Consider the following 25704-nt stretch of genomic DNA (forward strand, 5'->3'; position numbering starts at 1 on the left):
AAATCCCATGCTATGCTCTTACACTTCACTCCACTTTAATCTGATAGCTCTTCAAGCAGCTTACTTTTCAGGCAGTTACACTTGTACAAGAGAATATTTGGGCAGTATCAAATGTGACAGGTATTTAGGATGAATCAGAAAAGGTAATCTGGCAATACTAGTGTTAATAGGCCTACATATGTCCGTTTCTTGACTGTATGAAGAACCACGTGTTTCATACAGTACTCCCTAAAAGTTTCTAGGTTTCAAAATACCAGGCATCTCAGTAAACCATTTGAATGTATTATAGAATGCATTATACAAAATGAAGATACTGAGGCTTTTTTGTAGGACAGCTTACTGGTGCGGACTCTTGTTTGGGACCATTGTTCAAATTGTCTTGGCGTTAGAGTTTCGTGGTTTTTAATCTCTCCTTCTCTTTTCCATAGGCAGGAGTAAGACAGCTTTATGTACAGATTGATGTTGCAGCCATGTAGTGTTTCTGAAACTGCTGTTGGACCAAAGTTTTCTGTACTGTAATGGTATAAAACAACATACTTATCAAGACAGAGCCTGCCTCCACAACTGGTCTGGAATTGACTGAATAGATTTCTGTCTTTGGGCTATGGATGGAGTTGATTTCTAAGGAGTAAATACTGAATGAATGTTATGGACTTTGGGTCTTGTCTTTTTGTGGCCCCTAAACTTGTAAGTTTTTGACGGTTTTTTACTTACTACCTTTGTTCCAATATGAAACTAAAATGGTGGTACTGGAAACCCTGCAATGTCTTCAGAAAAGCTGCTGAAACCACTGCTCATTCCCATAAAACCAGTGTTATCAAAAATTGGAAACTTGTTTTGTACGTAATGTCACGATGGCTGACATGCTTCAATATAATTGTATGTTTGTACAATTGTTTGTACTTTGCAAACTTAATGAACCAAACCATATTGGGTTTTCAAAGTGCCTTTTATATCAGGAGAGGTATTTGCCAGCATAAATATGAAGCATCAAAGGGTTTTATTACTTTTACAAATATATCTTGTATGCAGTCTGATTATTTACTAGTGATGTGTGTGGCGCTTTAGTGTACTTACATAACTGTAGATGTTAGACTTCCCTTATTCTTGCATCTTAACAAACAGGAAAAAATTCTAAAGGTAAAAGACAAAGCCCTTGTGAAGAGACTTTCTTACCAAACAAGCTGGATATTTTGTTGCGCGTATCTTGTGGAAATCATTTTAGTCAAGATTTAGATGAAATTCCAAGTCTTAGTCTCTTCATACTGTTGAGAGTAAAGAGATGTTACATAATGCTACCCATGTTCATAGTCACTAAAACAGCAGGCAGCTGAGGGAAGATGATGGTGATGGAAGCCATGCAGGAAGCTTTTTATTTTCCAAATTATGGGGCAAAAGAAAAAAAAAAAAAAGCCTAAGTTTGTGAAAGTCTAAATTTCCTTAATTTTAATAATTTGTAGTAATTTTTATTAAGGTGAATGGTGAGATAACTTCTGCCTTTCCAAATACTAAAACTGTGTTCCTGGTTGTTACACCTGAAATGGAAATAAAGACCACTGCTCGTGCTATTTAGGATTATGCTTTTCCAGATTGACAGGTCAGATGTTCTTAACTATCTCACTGTAGCCTTGTATGTTTTTCATTTGGGGGAAAAAAAAATTCTCAGTGCAGTAAACTGTCATTTCCAGAAATGTTAGTGGTCACATTTTGTAGCATTTATAATCATTTTACGCTCTCAGATCTGAGTGTTTTCAGTGACAATCTGCTGTTCTTGGTATTACAGATGGTAATTCCACTATGCTGTAGTAGTTAACTTAGTAATGGGAGATTTTGTAAGAGGACATTTTACAAACAGAACATTGTGGAGTAAGAAGACAGATACTTGTCTCATAAATCATAGCCACTACTGACTGGTATGGACATTACGTATTTTTTTCTGGCACCTGATGCGGAGTAATACTGAAATCAACTATGAAGCCTTTGTAGCAAGTGCTAGGCACTAGGGGAAGTAAGGAAGGTTCACTTGCGTAAATGGTTTGCTTGCCACTGATGTTTCTGAATTCACAACAGAGATGAAGTTTCTTGTACTCACTCTGTTGCTCTTAAAGAGATCAAAATTCAGGTACTATTTATGTGATAACAGTGTTACTTGCCAAAGTGATGGCTTGTACCTGAATTCTCCTGCTGAAATACAGAAACATTAACACTGGTTTTGTAGAAAGCTTGGGGTTGTACTTGCGTACTTGCAACTGAATGTCAGGTGTAAAGAAAAAGAGCAGTAAAAAGCCATATACTACTAAGTCCCTCCCAGTCTCCAGATCCTTCTTTATCCATATTGCTAGTTTTCAATCCTATTCAGTTCTGGGGATGCAGGTGCAGTCACCCATTGAGCCAGCTGCACCGTTCCACATCCATCTCCTCTGGGCTCCTGCCTGGCACCTCAGTCAGGCTTGTTCCCCATTCACCTTGGAGATGCTCTGCCAAGTGTGGAGGTCTTGGTGGAGGACGGCGGCTGAAAGTTTATGTGGCAGGGTAGTGTGCAATAATCTATTGAGCAAATTTGAGTATTTTGATTTAATATATCACTTGCCTATATGGCCATAAAACAGGTAATTAAAAGATGGCTGTGATCACAGGTCTGAGACCTCATTTTTTGTGGTGTTGCCTATAGACTGCTGCTGTTTGGTTGATGGCATAATTTCTTGCTGCTGTAGTTAGTTACTATCTGAGGCTACAGGGTATCAACTAAAATCATTTTAAAGGCAAGCACTATCCAAATTCATTATAATTGCCATGATCCAAGAGCAGAATTTGGTTTAAAAGATTTTCATAGAGCATATTTTTGGGATTGAGTATTTCTGAAATACTGTATTGCCGCCCAAGTTGTTGGGTTTGGCCACTATTTTAGTTGTCTTAATGAAAAGACAACTGCTACAACTTGTTTCCAACTGAGAATCTGCCCAAATGGCAGTTGGGTGGGTTTTTCTAAGGCATATGGCTACAAAATTTTTCAATATAGGAAATTGAGTGCAAAAGCCTATAAACTGGTTAAAAACTACACAATATTGATTTTAGTCATTTTTGACGTTTTTTTGCTCATGAGGACTTACCGTTGGAAGCATATGTCCAAGTCTGAGACTTCTAATCAACATAGCACCTTCTTCATTATTAAGGATGACTTGATGGTTCTGTAGTTTCTCATCATGAGTAGGAGTTGGTGACACTATCTCCACATAGAAATTAAAACTGCTGCTCCTAGTAGAATAGACCTCTGTCATTAAACATTCTTTTTTTTTAATGTAGTGAAACTTGGTTTAAAGGTAGAGGAAGGAAAGGTTATCTCTAACTGTTGGTCGGTGAACCTGTTTTGGGAATATAAACAAGATAGAATGTGAGAGAAGCTGCTCCTGAACTGCAATTTTCCATCCTTTAAATACTTAACGGCAATCAAATTGTGGAGTTCATGGTTTTTGTCCCATTCCAAGTCCAAACTTCAGTTGCTAAAACTTTGATGCTTCTCTAAGATTCTAACCTTAACCAGTACTCATGTAACAGATCTTAACAATCTTTTAAATGTCAGATCAAAACACCTTTGTTACTAGTTAGCCCTGTCCTGCTTTCCCCAGCAGCCACAAACTGCCACTTGCTGATTCTTGACTATCCCATACGTTTTGCATGCGTTTACGAAAGTAAGTAAGTAAAGGGGATTTTTTTTTAGTAACTCATTTCTCAGATCCCTTATCCTACCCAGTAGTTAATTCATCCTTTACACTTCTACCAAAATTCCTATCCCTGACTTCTTGGGATTCTCTTTTGGATTTCATCCCCATTCAGGCTTTGTTGCAGTGACTATGCTGGGACTTCATTGGCCAGAGACTTCCATAATGTGAAAAGTTACCGATTATGGTACTCTTGTCTCAGGCATGTGAAGACTGCATGCTTCAATATGTGCGGATAGTGGCTAATCTACTTGTCTGTTTGAGTGAGCCACAAAAGGTTCCTGTCTACGTGGTAATTTGGCAGAAATCATGTGTAAAAGGAGTTGTGTATTTCATTCCCCTTGTGCATTAAAGTTGTTCATGTGAATGCTAGGATCTTGTACAACACTTAAATGAATCGCTTCAGTATTTTGTCTGAAGTGTGAAATAATGTGAATGAAGAAATTGCCAAAATCATTCCTGGTAGCATAAAACATACTGCTTGCATACAGCATATTGCTTGCCTTTAACTTTCAATTACAATAATTATTCTTAGCAGTGAGCTTAAATTGAATCGTACAATATAAAAAAAAAAAAAGTAAAAAAATCTTAGTAACACAAGGCAGCTCACTGAGATTCTGAAGACTGTATATGATTTTGTTCTGGAATGCTAATGTAGTAGCTTAGCCATGACTTGTCCCAAGTGCAATATTAGAAATTTTTAATGTAATCTTTTCTACTTGAATACAGTCTATATAAAATGCTCAATGTCCTATATTGCTGAGAAGATATGGGATCAAATTTCTTTCCAATAAACCTTCAGTTTAAAAAAAACTGCATACATGTTTGCTTTGTTGTCTTTTCACGGTATGTGTGACTAGTTGAAATAGTAACCACCAATAGCTAACGCTGAAGAGGATTCTGGCAGTCTGTTTTCTGAGAACTGACATGAACTCAGCTGTGGCTGTTGACGTTTGAATCCAGCACTTCAGTGCTAGCATTAATGTATGGAGAAATCCAGATCTATTTCCATTTGCAGCATTCAGAAATAAATTCTGTGCAGCCTCTCCCTGTTTCACCAGCTGTCCTGACGGTGAGTTCTTGTTTTCTTCATTTAGACAGAAAGAACATTCTCATCTGTATTCATTCTTCCAAGATGAATACAGACCTAATAGGGTTATGCATTTCTATTGATGAGAAAACTGCTAAGGTTCTAGATACTTGAAAAGCAAAATCTAAACATCTAAAATGCATTTGCATGCATTGTTGTAATAGACTTGATTGTTTGTACAGAAAAAGTGATGCCACGTAGACATCTAGTATAGCTCTTCAGTTTTGTACTTGCATCCCTTGTCCTTGTGATCAACCTAAGATGGATGTAGATGTTGATGAACTGAACTAGACAAAGTACAGTGCTCTTAAGGTTTTAGAGGCTTCTGAAGATGTCTTGACCTGATAAAAACTGATACTAGCAGGTGTATCTTGCAGTTTGTAGCCTTAAGTTAAAGCAGGTCCATATTCGTACAGCGTTATCTTCTGTAGCTAACTACAATCTAAATGCATTTAATCTAAGCTTTAAATATTCAGAGAAATAACCGTATGCTGCCAGGAAAGTAGAACTCAAATAAAAAATGGCTATTTTTATTTAAGTGTTCCTTTGACATGCATTATTTTCAAACTTGGAACTATCTACAGAAAAAAGATTAAGCATCTCTAATTCCAGAGGATGCATGGTGCCCGTAACAATCATGGAATGTAGTGGACCACCTAGTTCCACCGTGGACATCTGATATAGCGTGCCTGAAGCAATCTTCTGATCTTGGGCACCCACACGTGCAAGTCCAACACAAATTGTGTTTTCAGTAATTTCTGTAAGAAAGAACATTTAAGAAATGATTTTCAAAACTTTTTCAGAGGCCCAGTTCAAACTGTCACATAAAAAGGTTAATTTGCTGAGTGATAGCCAGATTATAGAGGAAAAAGTACTTGGAATGCTCAAATCTTTCCAAAGAAAATACAAAGCTGTATCCTAGAGCTGTTCATAAGCAAGTGGGAAGGCAGCAGCAGTAAATAAAACTAATTCAGGAATTGTATTCACTTAGAGGAGACTGCTGCTTCTAATTAATTCTACATAATGGATAAATGAAAGGACTGTTTCCTTTTCATCTTAAAAAATATTTCAGAAAGAAACTTTTAAAAGGAGTAGAGACAAAAAAAAAAAAAGAAATTCATCTGACACAAGGGAGTTACCTTTGTAGCTGCTCTGATGTCACCTCTGGTCTTGATAACTATCTTTCACAGTCTGCTCCTGACTAGTGCTAAGTACTCCAAGTCAAAACCACAGTCCTGCATCTTTGGGGTAACTAGATTCATACCGGTATTCATGTACAGCATGGTGTGACCAACTTAAATAGAACATAGCTGAGATTCTTGAGGCTTGACTGATCTAAAGTGCCTGGAATCAGCCTCCTGCAACTAGAATTGATCAAAGAGCTCACAGTGAAAGATAGCCAGAAACAGCACAGGGCTACCAAACTGAGGCTTTGACTAAAGCTCCAGGTGCCGCTGGTGCATGTTCATCTGTGCTCAGTGAACTACACTGTGCTCAAGCTCTGCCAAATTCATCTAATGAGTAGGATTAAAAGCCCGATTCCACTACAGATCGAGAGAATGCTAAGACAATGAGGAAGGAAGCAGATTCAGGGTCTCATCACTAAGTGTGAATTGAGAAGAGGAGTAGCAGATAAAAAACACTGCGCTAATAGTACCTGGTTCTTCTCCTTGGAGTCTCCTGTTTTGAATAATGGCGAGAAGTTGTTCTGCAGCTTGGTTCACGCTCATGTAGCGTGGTGGCTCATAAATCTTCCTTCCTCTGCCAGGACAGGAAAGTAGAGTAATTTAACATATAAACAATTCCATTATGGTTTACAGCAGATGAAATCTGTGAACTAGCAAATTGAACTTAAACAGGCCAGGCTCTCAGGCTGGGCCTTCTAGACAAGAATGGATTTTTTAGGGAAGACAGAGCACAAGTCTCTTCTGCTCTCATCACACCTGTGAGACTGCAGGGCCTCTAGCTGGCAGATTGTTTGAATGCTAAAAGCAAATTCAGCTGTTGGAAGCAATATGCAGGTTTTGCAATTGCTCCTGAAAGATGCATTAGGCTTAAACTCAAGGGCAAACTACTGTTTTCCTGTCAAATGCCCCGTAGACAGATTATTACAGACTAGCAATATATTCTTAAATGAAATGCTTCTTTCTTTGCCAACTGTGGGTTCAATCAAACAGATTTTATTTTGAAATTCCAAAATAAACAAACCTCAATGATACTGTGAGATTTCACAAATGTTAATTTAGACCAGAGTTACAGCATGTGCATAAAGTAACTATTTATATTCCCCATTGTCAAAACATACAGATTGCACAGCGATGGTGAAGGTTTGATGAGTGTTTTTTGGCTACGGTTAAATGCACACAAGAGCATTTTCTGTATTTTGCTTATTTAACTGCTAACAAACAGCGAGATGTATTCAGTACTTCACACAGCTTCCAGACAACGTAAGGAAGAATGAATTCAGAACGCTGTTTATGCTATTAACCTATTTCGGGATGGAACAGAACAGCAGTAAAAAAACACCTGACCCATCAAGCAGAAAGCTTACCCCATTCTGACCTCACGCTTCTCAGAGGAACTAAGATTATGCTCTGCTGCAGATTCATTCAATTACTGTAAGTAAAGCCAGGTCCTCTTGTAATTAACAGAAAAAAAAAATCTATTCCTTACAAGAAACAAAAGACCATGGCCACTGAGAAGTAAGTACAGCAGAAGACAGGCAAGTTCAGTATTAAACTTCAGGCAAATAAACGTGTTTTTCTTATACAAAAAATACTTGGTAAATACCCTGTATGTTTCTATATATTTTCAAAATTGTGACTCACTTCATTAGATTCTCCACAGACTGCTCCTTCACTTTAATATCTGTAGGAAAAAAGAGTAACATAAAATAGATTCCCTACAAGCTTCCAAGTTAGCTTTCTGTGTAGGTAAAGCTTAGTTTAATTAGAAAATTCTGTAAACTTTATAGCAACATTTTAGCTATTACAGGAAAATGGAATACGGCTTACATTGTTTCATATGTTAACTATAAAGAAAGTAATGTGATTTCATGCCTGTGATTTTACCTAAAGATAGTGCAAGTTTAACAAATTTCAAAGTAGCTGAGATGAATAAAAATGACTAAGTATAGAAACGGCAGGCCTATTTTCCATAGGATAAACTAAATGCTAGCATGTTTAAGCACACCAAGGTACCGGGTCTACTCTTAAACTATGAACTCGTTGTGGTCACAGAAGGTAAAACCTACAGCTGATCGACAATGATTACATCACTACCATGCAGGAACCTACTTTCGTTAGCACTTCCGTCCTGTCCCAATCAAAATTTAGACAATCTCTTATGGGAAAAAGGGGGGAGGGGCCAGGCAGGGAAGGAGGTCAGGAAAGATTGAACATCTGCAATTTTGTGGAACTCCAGTTGACCACAATCTCTCCAAGAGACCATCAAATGTTATCTGTACTCAAATGCCTGAAAAATACCAGTGAAAACGGGATACATTTTAAAAGTATTGCTTAAGGTTTATGATCAACCCTTAAACCAAGGTAACTCTGAAGAGCGTGGTTTAAAACGCAAATCTCCAAGATAATTAGTGCATAGTTTACCAAATTGCTTTTTTTGTCAGTGAAGTTGCTTTGAAATCAGAAGTGTATCAGCACTGATCTTTTTATATCATTATTTGCTTACCTGGTAATCTAATCTAGTTGGATAAGCAATCGATAAATAGACCAGAACAACCAAATTGTATTAAGGGACCAATTAGCTTAGGAATTAGCAGTTTTCAGCTGTGAGCTACGATGAGAGGTGGGTACTACGATTGTCCCCGAAGCATGAGATTCGATTTTACTATTTCCAAATTTTTCCTCTCTTACCACACAAATGAAACACAAAAAGGGAGTACATAGAATTGATTATATACAAAAATCTAAAGAATACTTAGTTTTAATGTATTACAGTTGCAATAATCCTTGTTTCAAATACTTTGGAAGTCATCCTTCTTTAAAGCAATTAACAGAATTCTGGTATATAGCCAAGTTTGAAAACAAACAACTTTCAAGGCATTGGAAAGTTTGATGTGCAGTGATGCTTACGCATTTAAATTGTTTCCTGCTCAGGATTCCTCCAGTTACCACAGAATTTGTTTTTACTTAAAATATTAATGTATTTAGTACTGAGAGTTCCCACCTGTGTCTGCAAGATGATACAGAAAAGTATGTATATATACAACTATGTAAGTTCCATATAGTTTATATGCTGGCAATTCCATAATCTTTAAGGATTTTCCTAGACTAATGAAGTTATCCAGAAAATGGATAGGTTTGTTGGGTGGGATAAAGATCAGACAGCACGTTGGGAGAGCCTGAGGATAGCGCTCAGCTAGGAGCAGTACTCTATCAGACCTGTGGTCAGCAAGAATTTTTACATTACTGAAGCTTCTCACATGACAATCGCCCTTTGCCAAAACACCACCAGATGAGATAATTAGGAAAGGGGGTATCACCTCACCTCCCTGAAAGTCAAATGTGTTGAGCTCTAACTTAATTAAGTCAATAAAAGACAGCTGCTAGCCCCTGCAATCTGACCTGGATCATGAGCTAGATCTAGCTTAAAATCACGTTGATCTTTATAGCAAATAGAGGCCTCCTGCTCCCGTCTGACTTCTACAGAGGTATAATTTCTTACAGATATTCTAAAGAGGAATTAAGAAATTCATGGGCAGTGTAGCATGAACAGTGGCTGAACTGATTCTAAGTACACGTACACTGGAGTTCTGATTTTTTATATATTTTTAAGATGTGTTATCTAACCTCTGCTTAATCACAGATTTCATCTCACGCCTTTCACCTGAACCCTGGCGATGATGATAGCTGAGGTACCAGGATAGCTGCTGCTTACCAAGTAAGCACAGTGTGTGCATTCCATTCTGCCTGTTCTTCTTGATCTTGTCAAAAAAACTTTCTGGCTTCCATGTATCTGTCCAGAAAACTATAGAAACCGTCTCTCCAAAATTGTACAACTGTAAAAACAAAAATCATATCCAATGACACACATCCACAGTCAATTCAAAAAATACTAGTAGTACAGCACCCAAAAAAAACTATAAAAACAACAAACTGGCAACACTGTGAAGTCCTGAGCATAGTGAAGAAGTTTAATAGTTTTCAGAGCACTCCTATGACACTTGTTTGGTCTCCCATAAATACACAACAAAACATTGCATTAAACAAAATCTCTCACTCTTCTTTATCTCTTCATTACTTCTAGTGCATTCCTTTTCATTCCCCCCTTTCTAAGAAAATCTGTAATTAGTCAACTGTGTTTTCTTCTTTGTAACATAGCTCTGTTGCTCTTTTACTCTCCAAACAGTGAAGCGTGTTAAAGACTGATTAAGAAGCTACCTGCAACGTTTTTACCTATCTCGGCATTTCCCTTTCCAATGTGCAGTAACTTTCCATCTACCTTCTATTCTTTGTTGCTTAATTCTGAAGGCAAATTCCTCTTAAAGGCAAAAGTTTGTAAGAAAGAAAAGGTTGTTACGAAGATCTGAAGACAGAGACAGATTGTGCCCAAAGCAGAGAGGGGCAGAATTGTTTATATGCACGTTCGGTAAGAACAGCGCTAGCAGATTCTGTCAGACGTGCTCACTGCCTTTGTTCGTCCCGAATCTTGGTGAAGACATTGGAAGCAATACCCTTGCCAGTCGTTTCTAGTGAAAAAAACTGAAAATTAGATGTAACCTAACGCAGAATTTGGCTTGAAAGTTTTTGTAACCAACTTGACAGTGGGCAAAAGCATGCATCAATTTTGGTCAGTTCAGCTGTGGAATGGGGCCAACCGAGATGGGTTTTACAGCTTGCCAATGTTCTGCCTGCTCAAGCCTACCAGAGAAACCGGCATCATACGGTCTGTCCTCCCCACTTTCTGTTTAAACCTGCAAGGCAGAGCAGCTTTTTCCAGCCCGCTATGGGAGGCACCGTGTTCTCTGTTAGCAGAAAAGAGGACCCTACCTACAAGTAGCTCTGGCAGCTCTGTGCCATCTGGGGATTCCCCTCTACCTACTTGTTCTACTGTGGCATTAGGTTGTGGTTTTAAGTCCCTTACTCTATCTAGCAAAGCAGAATTTGAATCAAAGCAGAAAGTTGTTTGCTTCCAAGGGACTAAGAGCTGAAATTTTAACTATTAATGCTGATACATACAGCCTTTATTCAAAGATTCCTGGAAGATTACTACAAACATTTACATTTCCTCTTTTCAATATTTCATTCTAGCACAAGAACGAGAACACACAGTGCATGTTTCACAACCTAAAGGTTCTTCCAGTAAACTAAATATAGGCTGAACCAAATGTATTGTTCCTGATGTACCTTTTGAACTATTTCAAGGCTGTATTCTAGAGGAAGAAAATAAGGAGAAAAAAAAAAGCTGTTTTGCCTATGTGGCTAAAGCACTCTCTGTTTTAAACCAAATGTGAAGCAAAACTATTGGAAAAAGGAGTTTGTCCTCTTCGCTGTTAGAGCACCTGGGAAGCTAGAAAAACTAAACTTAAAGATTAAAAGTGTAAAAAGCTTAAAGCTAGAACTTGCAGGCTTAAGGCTAACTTTAAATCTCATTGGGGAGGTGGTAGTATACCTTCAGCCATCAACAACTGCTGAAACAGACAGTGCCAGCTTGCTGTCTCCCATCGGAAAGGCACTGCAGTCATTTGCCAAGAGCAGCAGCCCTCCTTCTGCACAGAAAGTAGCCTCAATTAATCCCTGTGGCATTTTGATGCCCTGAAGGAGAGAATCTTCCACCTCTGCCCTTTTGCAAAAAAAAAAAAAGGATGTGCAGAAATGGATGTGCAGACAAGTATTTTATTGGGAATCAGATCTTTCAAACTACTCTGCCAGATACCAAAACAAGTTGGATATAAACTTTTATGCCCTAGAACATTTATTCTGATTGTTATTTTTCTTAGATACTCTTTTCCACTGATCGTTACAAAGACTCTCCATCCTCTTTATCGACAAAAAGCAAATTACCTTTTTGTATAAGCATTACCACTGTCAGACTCACTGCACGTCCTTGGTTAACGCATTTTGCGTTAAAACTGAGGGCTGACAAAGAAATATTGAAACACTTTTGTTCAAAATGGCTCATCTGTTCAGCAGAAACAACTTCAGAATATCTTCACGTATTCCTAGTTTCAAAAATCTATACAGCTCAGCACCTGGACAGCACAGAAGTAGCTTCGACAGAAACAGGCTGGAATGGGGCATGTTTCATTAACCTCATGTAAGTGCCTTTGCAACTTATACCCTTGTATGAAATAAGCTTTTAAATAGATTTCCTAGCACTAATTCATTCGTATTTCTTAACTTTAAAGAGGAGAAAATACTGCTTTGGAAAGTTCCTGTTATACAATCTATGAATGCTGTGGAATTGAAGCAATAAATTGTGTTTGACCACTTGTACCCAATTACCATACGAGCAATCATATAGACACACAAATTTCTTTCTCATCTACCATTTGATCTCTGCAGACATGTAACACTTACACAGACGGAGGTACTGCTCTTCCATTAGAGCACGCCTGCATTACTTTAAAGAAGCAACACATACCTGTATCGGAACAAACCTTTAACTTTCTCTCCATGTACCTATGCAGAGTCAATTAGTTCCTAATACAGCTTTTTGTGCTGCGTGCTAGTTCTTCCCTCTGGAAATGTAGCACAAAGTCTTGGACTTCAAAGTGGCCTTGCTGCAGAGAGCAGTAAGTACCCCAAAGTCCACTGTTATCCTGAGGACTCAGCAGTTACAGATCTCAGCCAGGGACACAGCAGGTGACTGGGCACTAGAGCCAGAACCCACCGACATTAGAAATGATCCTTTCCACAAACCACAGGAGGTTCAGAATAGGGGCCCCAACTGCCAGGTAAACAACTGTGACACACGTCTGTCAGCCCACGTGTGTTATAACACAGCTAAGGAGTATTAGCATGCTTTGAGATCGTTAAGAGGTTTAACAGGACAACAAACAGCTCTGTGTTGTATTGTCTGTGAAACAATCGTGTTGCATGGCTGCTGGCACAGCTTTAAAGATGGGCAACAGCAAATGCGTGCTGCACTCGACATCAAACGGCTGGGGTTTGGGAGTGGGCAGCATTAGTTCTGTACATGCTGAAACATTTCCAGCATCGCATTTGCAGAAATCATCAGATTTGTTACAGTGCCCGCGTTCTGCTCAAGCACAGAAGTGCCAGAATTTCTAAGGGGCTCAGTGAAGTGGCTGGACAGACACTTGGTGCTCTCAGCTTGGGAACTGATGTGTTTTTACCTTCTCCCTAATGCTCAAAATCTTCACAGAAGAATTTCAAAAGCTCATTTTGAAAGACCTGTCTTTGGAAATACCCCTCCCCCTGCCCAAGCAGTAACTGGCTTAAGCAAAGCTTTGTGTGCTTAACTTTTGCAATGGAGCCAGCTAAGGTCAGGAAGGGAAGCCAGAAGTCTCTACTCCCAGGCAAGGCTCTGCCTGCTGAGTTTTCTGCCTCTCACAAAATACTGAAGAAAGCTGCTCTTCAACTCACATTTGCATGGGCTCAGAACAAGCTATAACTTTCTATTTTGTTTACACACATAACACTGAAGAACATCAGACAATTTTGGTACTGAAGTGCCCGTCTGCTTTCCATTAGTATTTCTAACCCTTCCATTAACAGTATTTCTTACTTAATTTGTTTGTATAAGCAGAATTGATTGCAAATCGTGATTTGTTTCACAGAATAAACTGGAAGAAAAAATGCTGTACCATGATCTCAGCTGGGATAGTCTGCCTGCAACTAGAATTTCAATGAACCTAACGAGCAACTTCAATAATGACCAGTCTGAATGACATCAGCAACTTGAAGCTGTCCAGATCGACAGACCTCACTAAAACCACTGATGTCAATAATCACCACAAAAATACAGAGCATGAAAAGAAGGAACAAGCTGAGCCTAAATAGGGAAATTAAAAACGGAAGATTCCCCCGTCGCCTCTAAAATGCACTAAAGCAAGCAGGAGAGACGATGCAAGATGATATTAAAGGGCAGTAGGACAACAGCTGCAGAGAAACCACAAAGTAAACATTTCAAAACGCAGACATTTATTTTTAAAGAATCTCCCCCAGAATTACTGCTGTATCAGCTGCAATGATGATAAAGCAATTCTTCACTTAACAGCCTACCTCCTCTCCTAAAACTTCAGAACAGCTTCAGAAGTGGAAACGTGACAGGGGAGGAAGGCAAAAGGGAGTCTTGTCATTACATTTTTCAGCATAAACGTAACCCACACAAATCCCCACAAACCCCATAGGACTGTGAGGACACTCAGATGTTACACTGCAGATAGCTTTCACAGGACAGGACCTTTCTGCAAATGAAGATACTGCACAGCCTGATCACGTCCTGCCGACAGACATCCAGAGACTATTATTCCCCAGCGGAATCTGGAGACTGTATAGCACCTTGCATCATCCCAGCTGGCTTCTTGATAAAACCCACTGAATTTACACTGCAAATCTAAGGCATGTTTTGTTTACCCTTGTCATAAGAGTTTTGGTGTGATGCCAGGTAATATTCGTCCTCAAAAAAAGGAACCTAACAAGTCAGACTTTTTCCCTTTATCCTCCACAAGCGGTTACCAGCCCTCCATACCACATGCACCGTATTAAAAGGTTCTTACTGTGCGATGTATCATATACTGTTGCCAGAGAACAGCCTGGGAAGGACAATCATCAACAAAGAGGTAGCAGGTATCAGACAAGCATCATTTTTGTTTGGTGTTGGTCACATTAAACAACCACAGGCCTAGGCCTGGCTGTTTATGCCATCTTATTTAGTACTGTGGACTTTTAACAACTTTGAATCCATCCCATGAGAAGGTTCATGTGAAGTGGAATGCTTTTTACAGTTAACATACATAGAGCTGCAACTCCTTGTGCTACCGCAGGCCCACAGATTGGCTCGGCTGTCCCAAGAACTTCCAGTCCCCTTCGTACATGCCAGCAAGGGAACTGTGAAGAAAAAGATGTTTGGCTGATGGAAGCTCACTCCACATGATTGCAGTCTTCAGAAGGCAGCTGAGACTTATCACATAAAAGCAGATAAAGGGAAGAACACCCTTTTCCTCTTAGCTGTCTCCTCTATTGGTGCCTAAGAAACAGCTGCTCTACAAGAACAAAATTCAACTATCAAAGGACTTCAAAACTCCCAGCAAACCCGAACAGGACAGCATCCTCCCTCCAAGGTAACGTCCCTTTATCTTTGGTAAGCTTGTTAGACTTCCCAGCGATATCACACCTTCCCACCCTACTCACTTGGGTTACTCATCTGAGACAGAGACAACTAAATGGAGACAAAAGTCTGTTGGGAGTAAATGGATGTTTCTGGGCTGTTTTTCCTGGTGGCAAATGGCACAAAGTTCCCCAGCAAATATGAGTAATAAGCTAGCGTAACTAACATTGATTTACTGTTTAGTTGGCTTGAGAAGCAACTGCCAACTTGTAAAAGGCTCAGAGGCAGGTAGCCAGAGACAAAAACAACTAGTGGTAGAAAACAGTTTATTTTAACTGTCAGTGAATAAAAAAAAAAAAAAAAAAAAAGCATTTGCATAGAGCCCCTCCTATTAGAGCAAAGAGTATTTTTGAAAGGTTAAGACGCACAGAGAGGGTGGAGGTGGAACTCAGGTTCCGCTCCCGCAACTACTACAGGTTTTCTATTTGACTCTGACCATGGCAAGTTGTGACAGCATCCTTCAGCCTCCCTATCTATAAGTAATACTTGTCTGCTTGACACAGAAAGTTTACTCACCTATTTAGCAAAGACTCAAGATAACATAGCAAGCATTGCTTTTGTGTTTAAATGAACAGCTAGTAGCTAAAAGGCAAAACTACTTTGCAGCTATAATTGTGTTACAAGGACTAAGTAGACTGCAAACAAAAAAAATCATGAAGATGAGTCACTGAAAGAGACAAGGGACATGCAGATGTTTGTTCCGAAGCTATTCAGCTGGAAAGTGGGTATGTCTCAAAAGAAAGGCAGGTCTTTGCTATGACATGTCTTTAACTAACTATCCCACCAAAATATAAAATAAACGCTTACAAAACTAGCAGCACCGCTCTCCCAGAAATGAGTGGCTCTTCCTCTGGATCTACACCTCTTTATTAAAACGAAGAAATAAATGGAACCAATTGTAAAGATGATAACTGAAAGCCTAGGAAATACAACGGTGCTCTTTCTACAAATGAAAGAGGTGTAACTCCTTCCTTCTGCAAGGACCTTAGATTAAAGGTGTAAAAATAAAACTATTATTTATTGCTAAGGTTAAATTAAGAACGCATCACTTACAGTTCTTGAGGCAGTCCAGGTCACTCACTGTGTTTTGATAATACAAGCAGGATAATGATCTGCCTTCCAGTCAGGCAGAGATTTTGGGCAGTACAAAGGCTGTATGCCATTTCAGCTAACTAGCAGGATTAACTAATTGGTATGTTTGCTGGAGCTAGAACCTGCTCACCATATTCTATTCTAGCTATTTTCAAGCATGTCTCTTGGAAAATCCTTTCTTGCTTCTTTTGTCTTCTCTTTTCCTGTACTTTTCTTCTAACTCCTTACCTTAGTCTTTTGTCTCATCCCCATGGCTTGCTTCCAGCTTTGCACCTTAGTTCTTTGTTTTTTGTTTTTTTTGTTGTTGTTGTTTTAATAGTTAACACCATTATTTCAAGCCATTTCAAGCTGCATCATCCCTTCACATGTGTCCCAGTTCAGAACGATGCATTTTCCTCATGTGCTTGACCATCCATACTGCCCCCTCAAACACAGACCTATCAGAATGAATTCTATCCTGAGAGCTCCATTCTAGTCAGTGACCCTCTCAAACTCAGCCAGATGTCATACAGATTAGGAAGGAAGGAAAAAGGCATAAATTAGATTTTTGTTGTTGTTTTCTTTTTGAATATATCTGCCTCTTTATTCTAGGGCTAAAAGCCTTAGCAGTCAACGCTTATTCTAAAAACCGAGTGTGGGTATAGATAAAGCCATGAAAGTCAGGTTAGATTCTTCCCTTCTTTCTCCACTTCCAATGCTGAATCCTCATCAGATAGGGCTGAGGCAGCATCAAGATGACCATTGGGCAGTGGAACAGTGGTAAATCAGAGGTAAGCCTGTCACCTAAATACGAAGCTTTAAAAGTTACAGAACTACCGTGCAGCTGTTGACAAGTTCAGCTGACATGCCCCATTAGCTACCACCTAGTAGAAGTGCCCCCTGAGAATTTCAGCCTTCCCTTGAAGGCTTCTGTCCCACCTCTGTGACTCCCCTGGCACTGTGCATAGCCAACTGCGTGACTCTCTTCTCTGGTGTTCATTCTCCACTATAACAGGAGTCACAGTGATCCACGTACTTGCATGTCAAATCCCAGGCAAGGGAGGTGAACCTTCACAGAACGTGCTAAGAGGCGTTCACAAAGAGGCATTTTTCCTTGCTTCTTTCCCCACTTCACCTTCTGTTTTGTTTTGGAAGGAAAAGATATTCTTTAGACTTGAAAAAAAGAGACAATGAAGCGCAGCAAGAACAGTGTAAAAGGGGAGTCACAGCAAGATACAGAACCTTATGCCCAGTCTAATGCTCTGGCTGATACTGACTTAAGTATTAGTCCCCTGGTTTCAAGAGCTACAGCGTGCTGTATTGATCTCTGAGATCATCCCAGAAGTTTGGAAAGTTTAATTTTCAAAACTAAAAATCTCAATTATTTATGAAAGTACAATCCTAGCCTGTAGAGCCTACAAAACAGCTCCACTAATTGTTAGTTAAATGGGCAAGGCAGGTTGGTGTGTTTGTTTGTTTGTTTTAGAAAAAAATACATTCACCCTTCACAAGTTGGCAAGAAATATATTTATGCTCTTTGTGAAAAAAATACCACTAATGTTCTGAACTTATCTGAAATTCATAGATAATGTTTCCATATATGCAGAGATTGCTGCACAATACTTCTGATATACAGAATCACAAAGCTTACTTTAGTTACTTCAGTAACTATTGTACAGGAAAACTGCACAACTGCCAGAATGTTGTTGGCTACATAGAAACATCACTGGTGACAAGCGACATGCTCTTTTGTGAACACACTGGGCTGTAGCTGCACTTTACTAAGGCCTAATCAGCAGTTACAGCTCACTATGCACATGGCTTTCAGAACAGCGTATAAAGGTGTTTCCTGTTTTTCTCTAGTAAGAAAGAAAGAGGTTTTGTATCACAATCAGATTAAAACAAGAAAAAAAGCCAAGCCTTTTCTGTGGTGAAGCAAAAGAGGAATCCCTGTTATACTTGACAGCAACATTGCAAGTTGAAACACACTAACTCCAAAAGTAAACTGATGGCAGGAGATCACCATGAACATAAAGAAGTAAAAAGACTGTTGAAAGAAATTACAGACTTCCACCACAACTCGAATTAAACCACCAGCTGTTTTTTGTATGTTTTCTTTTGTTTGTAAGATACCCCTCACTTGCTGTTTATGCCTTTGAGGTACAATGAAGAGTTAAATGTATAGCTGGTTATACTCCTGTCCGGTAACACTGTATGATCACTATTTCCTAAAATGCCTCTTACAACAACGGGAATGTTGACTTATGAGAAGGCAGTCCCTTCCCAGCCAGAACGGAAAAGGAGACTATTGCCAGAATGAATAACATCACATTTCCTTCGTGCTCTGTTCCTTTTAGTATGGGATAAGGAAATAGTAAGCTAATCTCCAAAACTCTGTATGTGAGAAAAAACATACAACTGTAATATATTCCGTTAGGGTGTGTTTGCTTTTGTTTCTTTCCAATTAATCTAGAAGCCCTGTAGTCTTCATTCCTATGCCTAACAGGAGTTACAGAGGAAGCAGACATTCAGAAAATGTAGTCATCTGTACTTTTGGGGAGTATGAGCCTTGCATCTTTGCATCTTCTTTCCTAATGAGGAAAAAAAAGAGTAGGAAGGTAGTGGGTAGCAAAAACTACCTGTCAACAGTTCAACTACAGAAGCAAGCTCTGCACCACTGTGAAGCCAAAAGGGGAAAGAGCGAGCCCCAGCCTCAACTCCTGTGTTATCTGCCCCACTAAGTGCAGTCATGCGATAGCTGCCATCTGTCTGCTACGGACACAGATTTTAGACATCAAGGAACCTGTTTCCTTCCTAAAAGATAATGTTGCCCGAGTCTTATAGCAATAGGCAGGTGTCACTTAGAAAGTGCCCACAGGAAGAATTACAAAGAATGTGACAATCCTATCCTGCATTCCCTTTAATATGAGCATGATCTCAGAATAGGTGTCACTGCAGCGTCACTGAGCTGTCCCATCAGACAGGGTTCTCACGTTTCCAAACCATTCAGAGGTGATCACAGCTAGATATAACACCCAGTTTATTGCAATAGATTTTCTGCTGTTGGGCAGCACAGAAATATGGCTATTGAAGTTTGCCAGTGTAAATCTGAAGGCATCAGTTTACTGAAACAAAAAATTGTTTGTTCTGTTATGCTAGGACGGAATCCTTCCTCCTGCAATGATGAAAACTTACTCAAATGCTAAACTGTTCCCTGTAGCGCACTTACATTCCTGCGCTTTCTTATAGTCTTGGTAAAGTGGGACCTTCGTTTAGAGTGTTGCGGACACAGGAAACTATTCTGAACCCTGAGAGGGCAGGTTCCGCGTTAAAGAAATGAATGGGAACAAAAGAGGGATCAACTAATCTGTATGTGATTAGTAATGAAACATACTCTGACATAGCATTCTTCATGCAGGAAAAGTAAATAAAGGACCTGTATGCATGTAAAAAGAAATAGCGAAATATTTCTTGGGGGATAGTAGACCTTTTTTAGCTACGCAAGAAGCACAAAAAAACTGCCTCCTTGGCTAGGCAAATCCCTTATTTCTCAGCAGATGGACAGGAAGTGAAGGCTGGTCAACCTGGGAGAGAAGGAATGCATCATATATAAGATTTTTGAGTTAGTTACGATCCAAGTTGGGCACACAGGCTCGTGCATACATTCCTTTTATTACAAGACCAGCATCCTCCACAATGGGTTTAACAACCTAATTTAAGAATAAACTTATCAGGTGACCATCAGTAATGCAAGGAAGCCAGTATGAGCAAAGCATTATCTGTAAAATAACTTAAATACCAAAGCTTTTTGAGGCAGAGGGAAGTTAGAGAAGAACAAAAGTACTACTATTAACTTACACATGGGCTCATCAAAAGGGACTTTTGCTGACATGTAGCATGCTGAAAAGGAAGTGTTAACAAATTCTGCCAACAGAACCATACAATTGCTACAGATCTTCAGACTTTGGATTGCAACATGCACTGCTTACAGCAAGACAGGAGCTCACTAATTCTATGTTTAGCGCTTGTGGAATACCATATAGACAAACGTGTTACCTGTAAACCACAGCATCCTACTGCGTTCATTATTGAAGCATTGTGAATGACCCTGTACGGAATTCCCAAGTTTACTGCACGTAGTACTAAATCGCTGTGTGTCGTGGCCCTGTGATAAGAAGGGAAAGGGATTAAAGATTGAAAAGATACAGTGACAAAGTATTACTACCGTTATAGTTTGCTTTGAAAGTAAAATTAAACCCTTGACAAATAGGGAAATGCATAGGTGCCAAAAGGGCAACAACAACTTGACTAATTGTTACAGGAAAGTAAAAACCCCAATAAGGTTTCCACACGCTGCCTTCCCCAGCTGAAAATACCAAAAGCCTCAGTGTGCTGCCATTCTTTCGGGCATCGTTCAAACTCTAACACTAGCACAATTGTTCCTTTTTAAAGCAGCTTTGGCAACTGCATGAAAAGGAAAGTTCCATTTGTCCTTTGTCTTCTGCAGGTGCCTGCTGGACATCTGTTGAGCTGTGAAATTCAGCTCTGTTTGGCATAGGCTTCAGCAAAACACCAGCATTTCCTTACTCACTGCGCAGGCAGACCTTCTCTCATCTAGGAAATGCTAGGAAAGCAACTCTCTCGAACAAGAACTTGGAACAGACTGAGGTAAACTAACTGTGTTCGGTGCTTGGAAAAAACACCCTTACACTGAATGTACTTTTATGAACATTTAAGCTAGATGACTCAAACTAACAATGCCTAGGCTTGAGTGGTCGCGTTTATTCTGAAGTAACTAAGAAAAATCAAGTTAAGTTTAGAACTGAGCTTTGGCTTTTTGGCTTTTAGGTGCATAATGCTCAAAAAAAAAAAAAAAACACCTTACAGTGACTGGAGCAAGAATCACTGGGCTCAGAAATAACAGGATTAGGACTAAAGTCCTTCTAAAACGGTAAGTAAATATAGATCCAGCTCATCTTATTTTTGAACTGCGACAATTTTTAAATGTTTTGCTTGCCCACGTGTTTACGTACCTGTATTCGGCACTCCATTTTCCATGTGAAATAGGAAAATGCACCTACCCGTGCCTAAATTTAAGCAATGACTTTAGCCATCTCATCCCAAAAATGTACCATGTGTTTCTGAGCATTCCAAAGAAATAAACTGCATATGCTGATCAGAATAATTAAACAGGAAAACTGCTTTCACCCTGGCCTGGTTCGGTTGCTCTAACAGAATTTCCCCCATTATCAGTGTGGTAATTTCCACACTTCATGTCTGACTAGCACCAACAGCAGATCAGGTGCTTCAGACAGGAACACAAATGTGCCAGCAGCTGTTAAGGCTGTAGAATGAGTCATTTAAAAAAAAAAAAAATAATCAATTTCACTGACGGAAAAATTAATAGAGGAATCTGAATTTAGGAAATCAAATGACCAAGGGATCAGCTGGCTTTATTCACTGAAATATGCTCCTGCCAGATTTTTCTCCCAGTAGATCTGTCCGTAATGACTGTAGCTAAAAGCAGAAGTGCCCTCATGAGCACTCAGCAATACGCGCAAGAGCTTGATGGATTCAGCCCTTTGTACCCAAGGCTATACTGGTGTATTTTCTGTCACTGATACTGGGTTTAAGACTTTTTGTGGGTACTAATAATACAAATATTAGCACAGGGTAGATGAAGGTGGGCTTTCCAAAACAATACGAAAATTGTCAGACTCCTGCTAGCACGTCCATGGTTTTATCTATGTCTGCAGAGGAAACACTTGCAGAGAGCAACAGTGAGAACTTTAAAATGGGCACAACTTGTTTCATCACCTTCACCATTGACCACTTATACCTGAGGGTTCCTAAGACTGCCAGGTACTCTTCTTGCTGGCAAGCATACTTGAAACTCTAAGATCAGCTACAGTCACACTGCTTCTATCCAGCTCTCACGGGGCTTCTCTTAGGATGGAAACATTCAGCATTCTTTCCAAAAAACCTCCGAAAGCCCTAAATCCTCAGGGCTCTACATAGGCAGAGGAGTGGTTCTAACTGCATCACAAAGAACTAAGAACACAAACAGTAGCAACTCATTCTGAAAAAGGGTAGTTTTCTACAGGGATGTAGTATGTTATAGCTGATCAGAACTGCAATATTTCATCGCTGAAATTACTGATACTTGAGGCAGATTGGGAAGCTGCTAACATGTAGCAATTATCATTCAATAGATGTAGAGGGTTTATGTTGTGCACTTATATCAGTCCTTGGTCATAGCACAAGGGTACAGGTAATGTGGCTCTACACTCTACATGAATCCTAATATTAACGTTAATATGCACTGAAAGTATAATAAATATTTCTGAAATACAGCATCATCTGCCCCTAAGAACTAGTTTAATATAACATTCTCTTGTCAATCCCCTTCAACCTGTGTTTACATAAATTATCTGCTTTTGGCAGGTGTGTACACTGCTCTTCTTTTTCATAAACTATTTTTTCACTCATAAATAGGGTGCTCAGTGATTTGATTTTTTTTCTTGTGCCCCGTAGCACTGTGAAAAAAAATAAATCTTGAATCACCAGCTGGAAACTAAAAGCTCTTCTGTGTGGCTTGACATTACAGATTGATGATGCCTGACTGATAAGACAGAAGGGAGATCCTTCTGGTAATAGAAAAAGACTGTACCTTTCAGCAGGAATTAGAAATGGAAACAAAAGGCTAAATAAACCAAACTGAGAAGACATCTTTCATGACTTAACTGATTTTAAAGACTAGCATATATCAAAGCCTAAGTGCTGTACAATCAAGTCAGTATTCTTTCTAAAACAGCTAAGAATTAAAGCTGCAGTTTATAAATGCTAATCACAAGTAAAATAACATTGTCTCAAAACATAGCACATTTATTCTCTATGTGGTATTCTAGAATCTTTCCTGTTAGCAGATAAAACCTGGAACAGTATTTTCTATAAAAACTAGCATGAAGATTGTGACTGCTGAAGGAAACACCGATGTATCTCAGAGGATCCATGTTTCCTGGGTGAGGAAACTCCAAAGCAAGACAAGCGTGGACAACTGCATGTGTATTCTGTATGCAATAAAAATATACACAGACATAAAAAGTGCTTCTGGTCTGGAAATCAGCTTCCTCATGAATTAGAGCTATGGAGGATAGCCCCTTCCTTTTGAATGAAGTGATCAAGCTTGAGCAATAACTAAAATGTTGCTTCATCTTACCCAAAGGGATCACCAACAACGAGAAAAGCGACATCGCAAACATCGGCGTCTTTTAAAATGCTATCTGCTTCTTGTTCCACCATTTCTCGGTCAGCCAAAATCAATTCTTTTCCATAAAACTTTTCCTAGAAGTTGAAATTAATAAGAAACACCGAAATAAGACAAGTGGGAGTGTTTTCATCTCTCTCAGTATGCTTACTTAGAAACATGGACAACGGGCACTGGAAAGGAGAACCTGACTATCATCCCCAGCTGTTTGACCCACGTCTTAAGAGAACCCTGCCTCCCCTTGCACGAATGCATGGGCTTCCCATTAGGCAGCTCATGAGTTGGCAAGAATTACTTTCAAACGTATTATTTCAATACTGACTTGGCTCCAAAAGTCACTCGTTCACACCCACATACTGCAGCTACCCAGGTGGACTCTAGGCACAGCAATGTAACGTAACCAGTCGTCCTATTTTAAGGCATCCCCTCTGTCAAAGCCTAACTGCTCAGGATGCTTATCATACTGACATAAAGCCAGACACAAATATGACACTAGCTATACTACAGACTAGTTTTATGGCTTTTGTCTTTTGTACATTGCAACCAACCACATATAAGGAATAACTTCATATTAATCCTTCATTTTCAGTCCTCCGTAAGAAATAATTCACCTCATACACGGGAAAATTGGTATTTGATTCTGTCCTTCGTTTTTCTTCAGCAGCTCACTGATCATTGGGACTCTCTGTATGTTTTAAATGCCTTTATTTCCAGAATCAACCTCACATGCGTAATAAAGCTTCATAGAATCAGAATACAAAAAGAATCATAGAATCATTCAGGTTGGAAAAGAGCTCCAAGATCATCTAGTCCAGCCTTCAACCTCGTACTAAAGGCTAGAAACATGTTGTCTGACCGTCCTGAACATAGCTGTCTCCATAAGCTTCACCACTCATTTCACATGCTCTTTATATTATTAGGTTTTTATTTTTATTTTTTGCCAGGGCACAAACCAAAAAGAGTGTTTTTATTTTGAGCAGTACTGAGCAAATTTGGGCAGCATGGTTTAATGGGTGATATTGGTGGTAGAGGGATGGTTGGACACGATGATCTTGGGGGTGTTTTCCAACCTTTATGATTCTATATACATAAAAGTACCAAGTCAGTTATGGTTTGGAAACATTTTACTCTGTGTCCAGGTTTTGTCTATGATAGTTAAATTTCCTCCCAGTAGCTGGTATGGTGCTGTATTTTGGATTTAGGATGAGAATAGCGTTGATAACACACTGATGTTTTACTTGTTGCAGAGCAGTGCTTACACTGAGCCAAGGACTTTTCAGTTTCTCTGAGAACTCCCCAGCGGGCAGGCTGGGGGTGCCCAAGGAGCTGGGAGGGGACAGAAGCAGGACAGCTCCCCCAGACTGGCCAAAGGGGCATCCCATACCGTGTGGTGTCACGCTGAACAATGACATGGGGTGGCGGCCTGGGGGGGGGGCAGTGCTTGGGATGGGATAGGCATTGGTCAGCGGGTGGTGAGCAGCTGCATCGTGCACCACTTGCTTTGCACATTCTAGTATTATTTCTATTATCATCGGTCTTACTTCTCTTCCTTTTCTGTCCCGTTAAGCTGTCTCTAATTGCACCCCAAGGGCTCTCCCCACCCCGCGGGGGTTCCGGGCTGCTGTGCCGGCTGGGTCACACCGCAGCGCTCTGCCTCGTGCTCCACCGCTGACCTGGGGATACGACGCCTGTCCCACGGGCAAGCCGGTCCTGCTTTTTGTCTTATTGCAACGTTAAGCGTTATCTTCCTGTGCCCAGTGAGGACATGAGTTCTAACGCGTGTATTTTTATGACTGCTTTCTCCCACACAGTGTATTTAGTTAAAAACATAGAAGTTATCTGCACGCTCGCAGGAAGGAGGCCGTATTTAATTTCCGCTCCCCTCACGGGCAGGGGCCGATTCCTCCCCCGGGCCCGGCCGCGGGCCGTGCAGCCCCCGGCCCGTCCCCCCGTGCCGACCTACCAGCGCCTCCCGCCCCGCGGGCAGGACGGACGTGTAGGCCTCCAGGTACACCCTGCGGCACCGCCGCACCGCCTCCAGCCCCTTCACCGTGATGTCCTCGGCGTCCCCCAGGCCCAGCCCGATCAGGTACAGCATGGTGGGGGGGTTGGTCAGGCCCGGCAGCGTCGCCTGCCGCGGCAGGGAAACGGCCGTGAGCTGAGGCCTACCTCTCCCGTCACCGCCCGCCCGCCCTGCCGGGCCTCACCGCCGAGGCCCCCCTGCCTCCCGCCGCCGCCAC

The 25704-nt window shown here is 40.2% G+C and overlaps 2 protein-coding genes and 1 long non-coding RNA gene across 3 annotated transcripts in view; 2 read left to right on the forward strand and 1 right to left on the reverse strand.

Annotated features, from left to right (window-relative positions):
- SLC30A7 (solute carrier family 30 member 7) overlaps nt 1-4532 on the forward strand; it is a 30398-nt gene extending 25866 nt beyond the window's left edge. Inside the window, exon 11 of the mRNA XM_035333448.1 lies at nt 429-4532. Coding sequence (XP_035189339.1) covers nt 429-476 — 48 coding nt within the window. The 3' untranslated portion in view covers nt 477-4532. The remainder of the gene's footprint in view (nt 1-428) is intronic.
- On the reverse strand, nt 3232-25677 carry DPH5 (diphthamide biosynthesis 5). The gene is made up of 7 exons (XM_035333451.1): nt 25428-25677; nt 23417-23541; nt 20254-20362; nt 9709-9829; nt 7638-7677; nt 6467-6570; nt 3232-5567 (listed from the first exon to the last, which is right to left on the reverse strand). The coding sequence occupies exons 1-7, from the start codon at nt 25560-25562 to the stop codon at nt 5344-5346; spliced, it is 858 nt and encodes a 285-aa protein (XP_035189342.1). The 5' UTR covers nt 25563-25677; the 3' UTR covers nt 3232-5343.
- On the forward strand, nt 14811-24190 carry LOC118170854. The gene is made up of 3 exons (XR_004752896.1): nt 14811-15079; nt 20705-21148; nt 24179-24190. It is a non-coding gene; the product is annotated as an uncharacterized LOC118170854 (long non-coding RNA).
- Nucleotides 25678-25704: the final 27 nt, after the last annotated feature.

This window comes from Oxyura jamaicensis, chromosome 8 (genome assembly GCF_011077185.1).
Source record: "Oxyura jamaicensis isolate SHBP4307 breed ruddy duck chromosome 8, BPBGC_Ojam_1.0, whole genome shotgun sequence".
NCBI classification, from domain to species: domain Eukaryota; kingdom Metazoa; phylum Chordata; class Aves; order Anseriformes; family Anatidae; genus Oxyura; species Oxyura jamaicensis.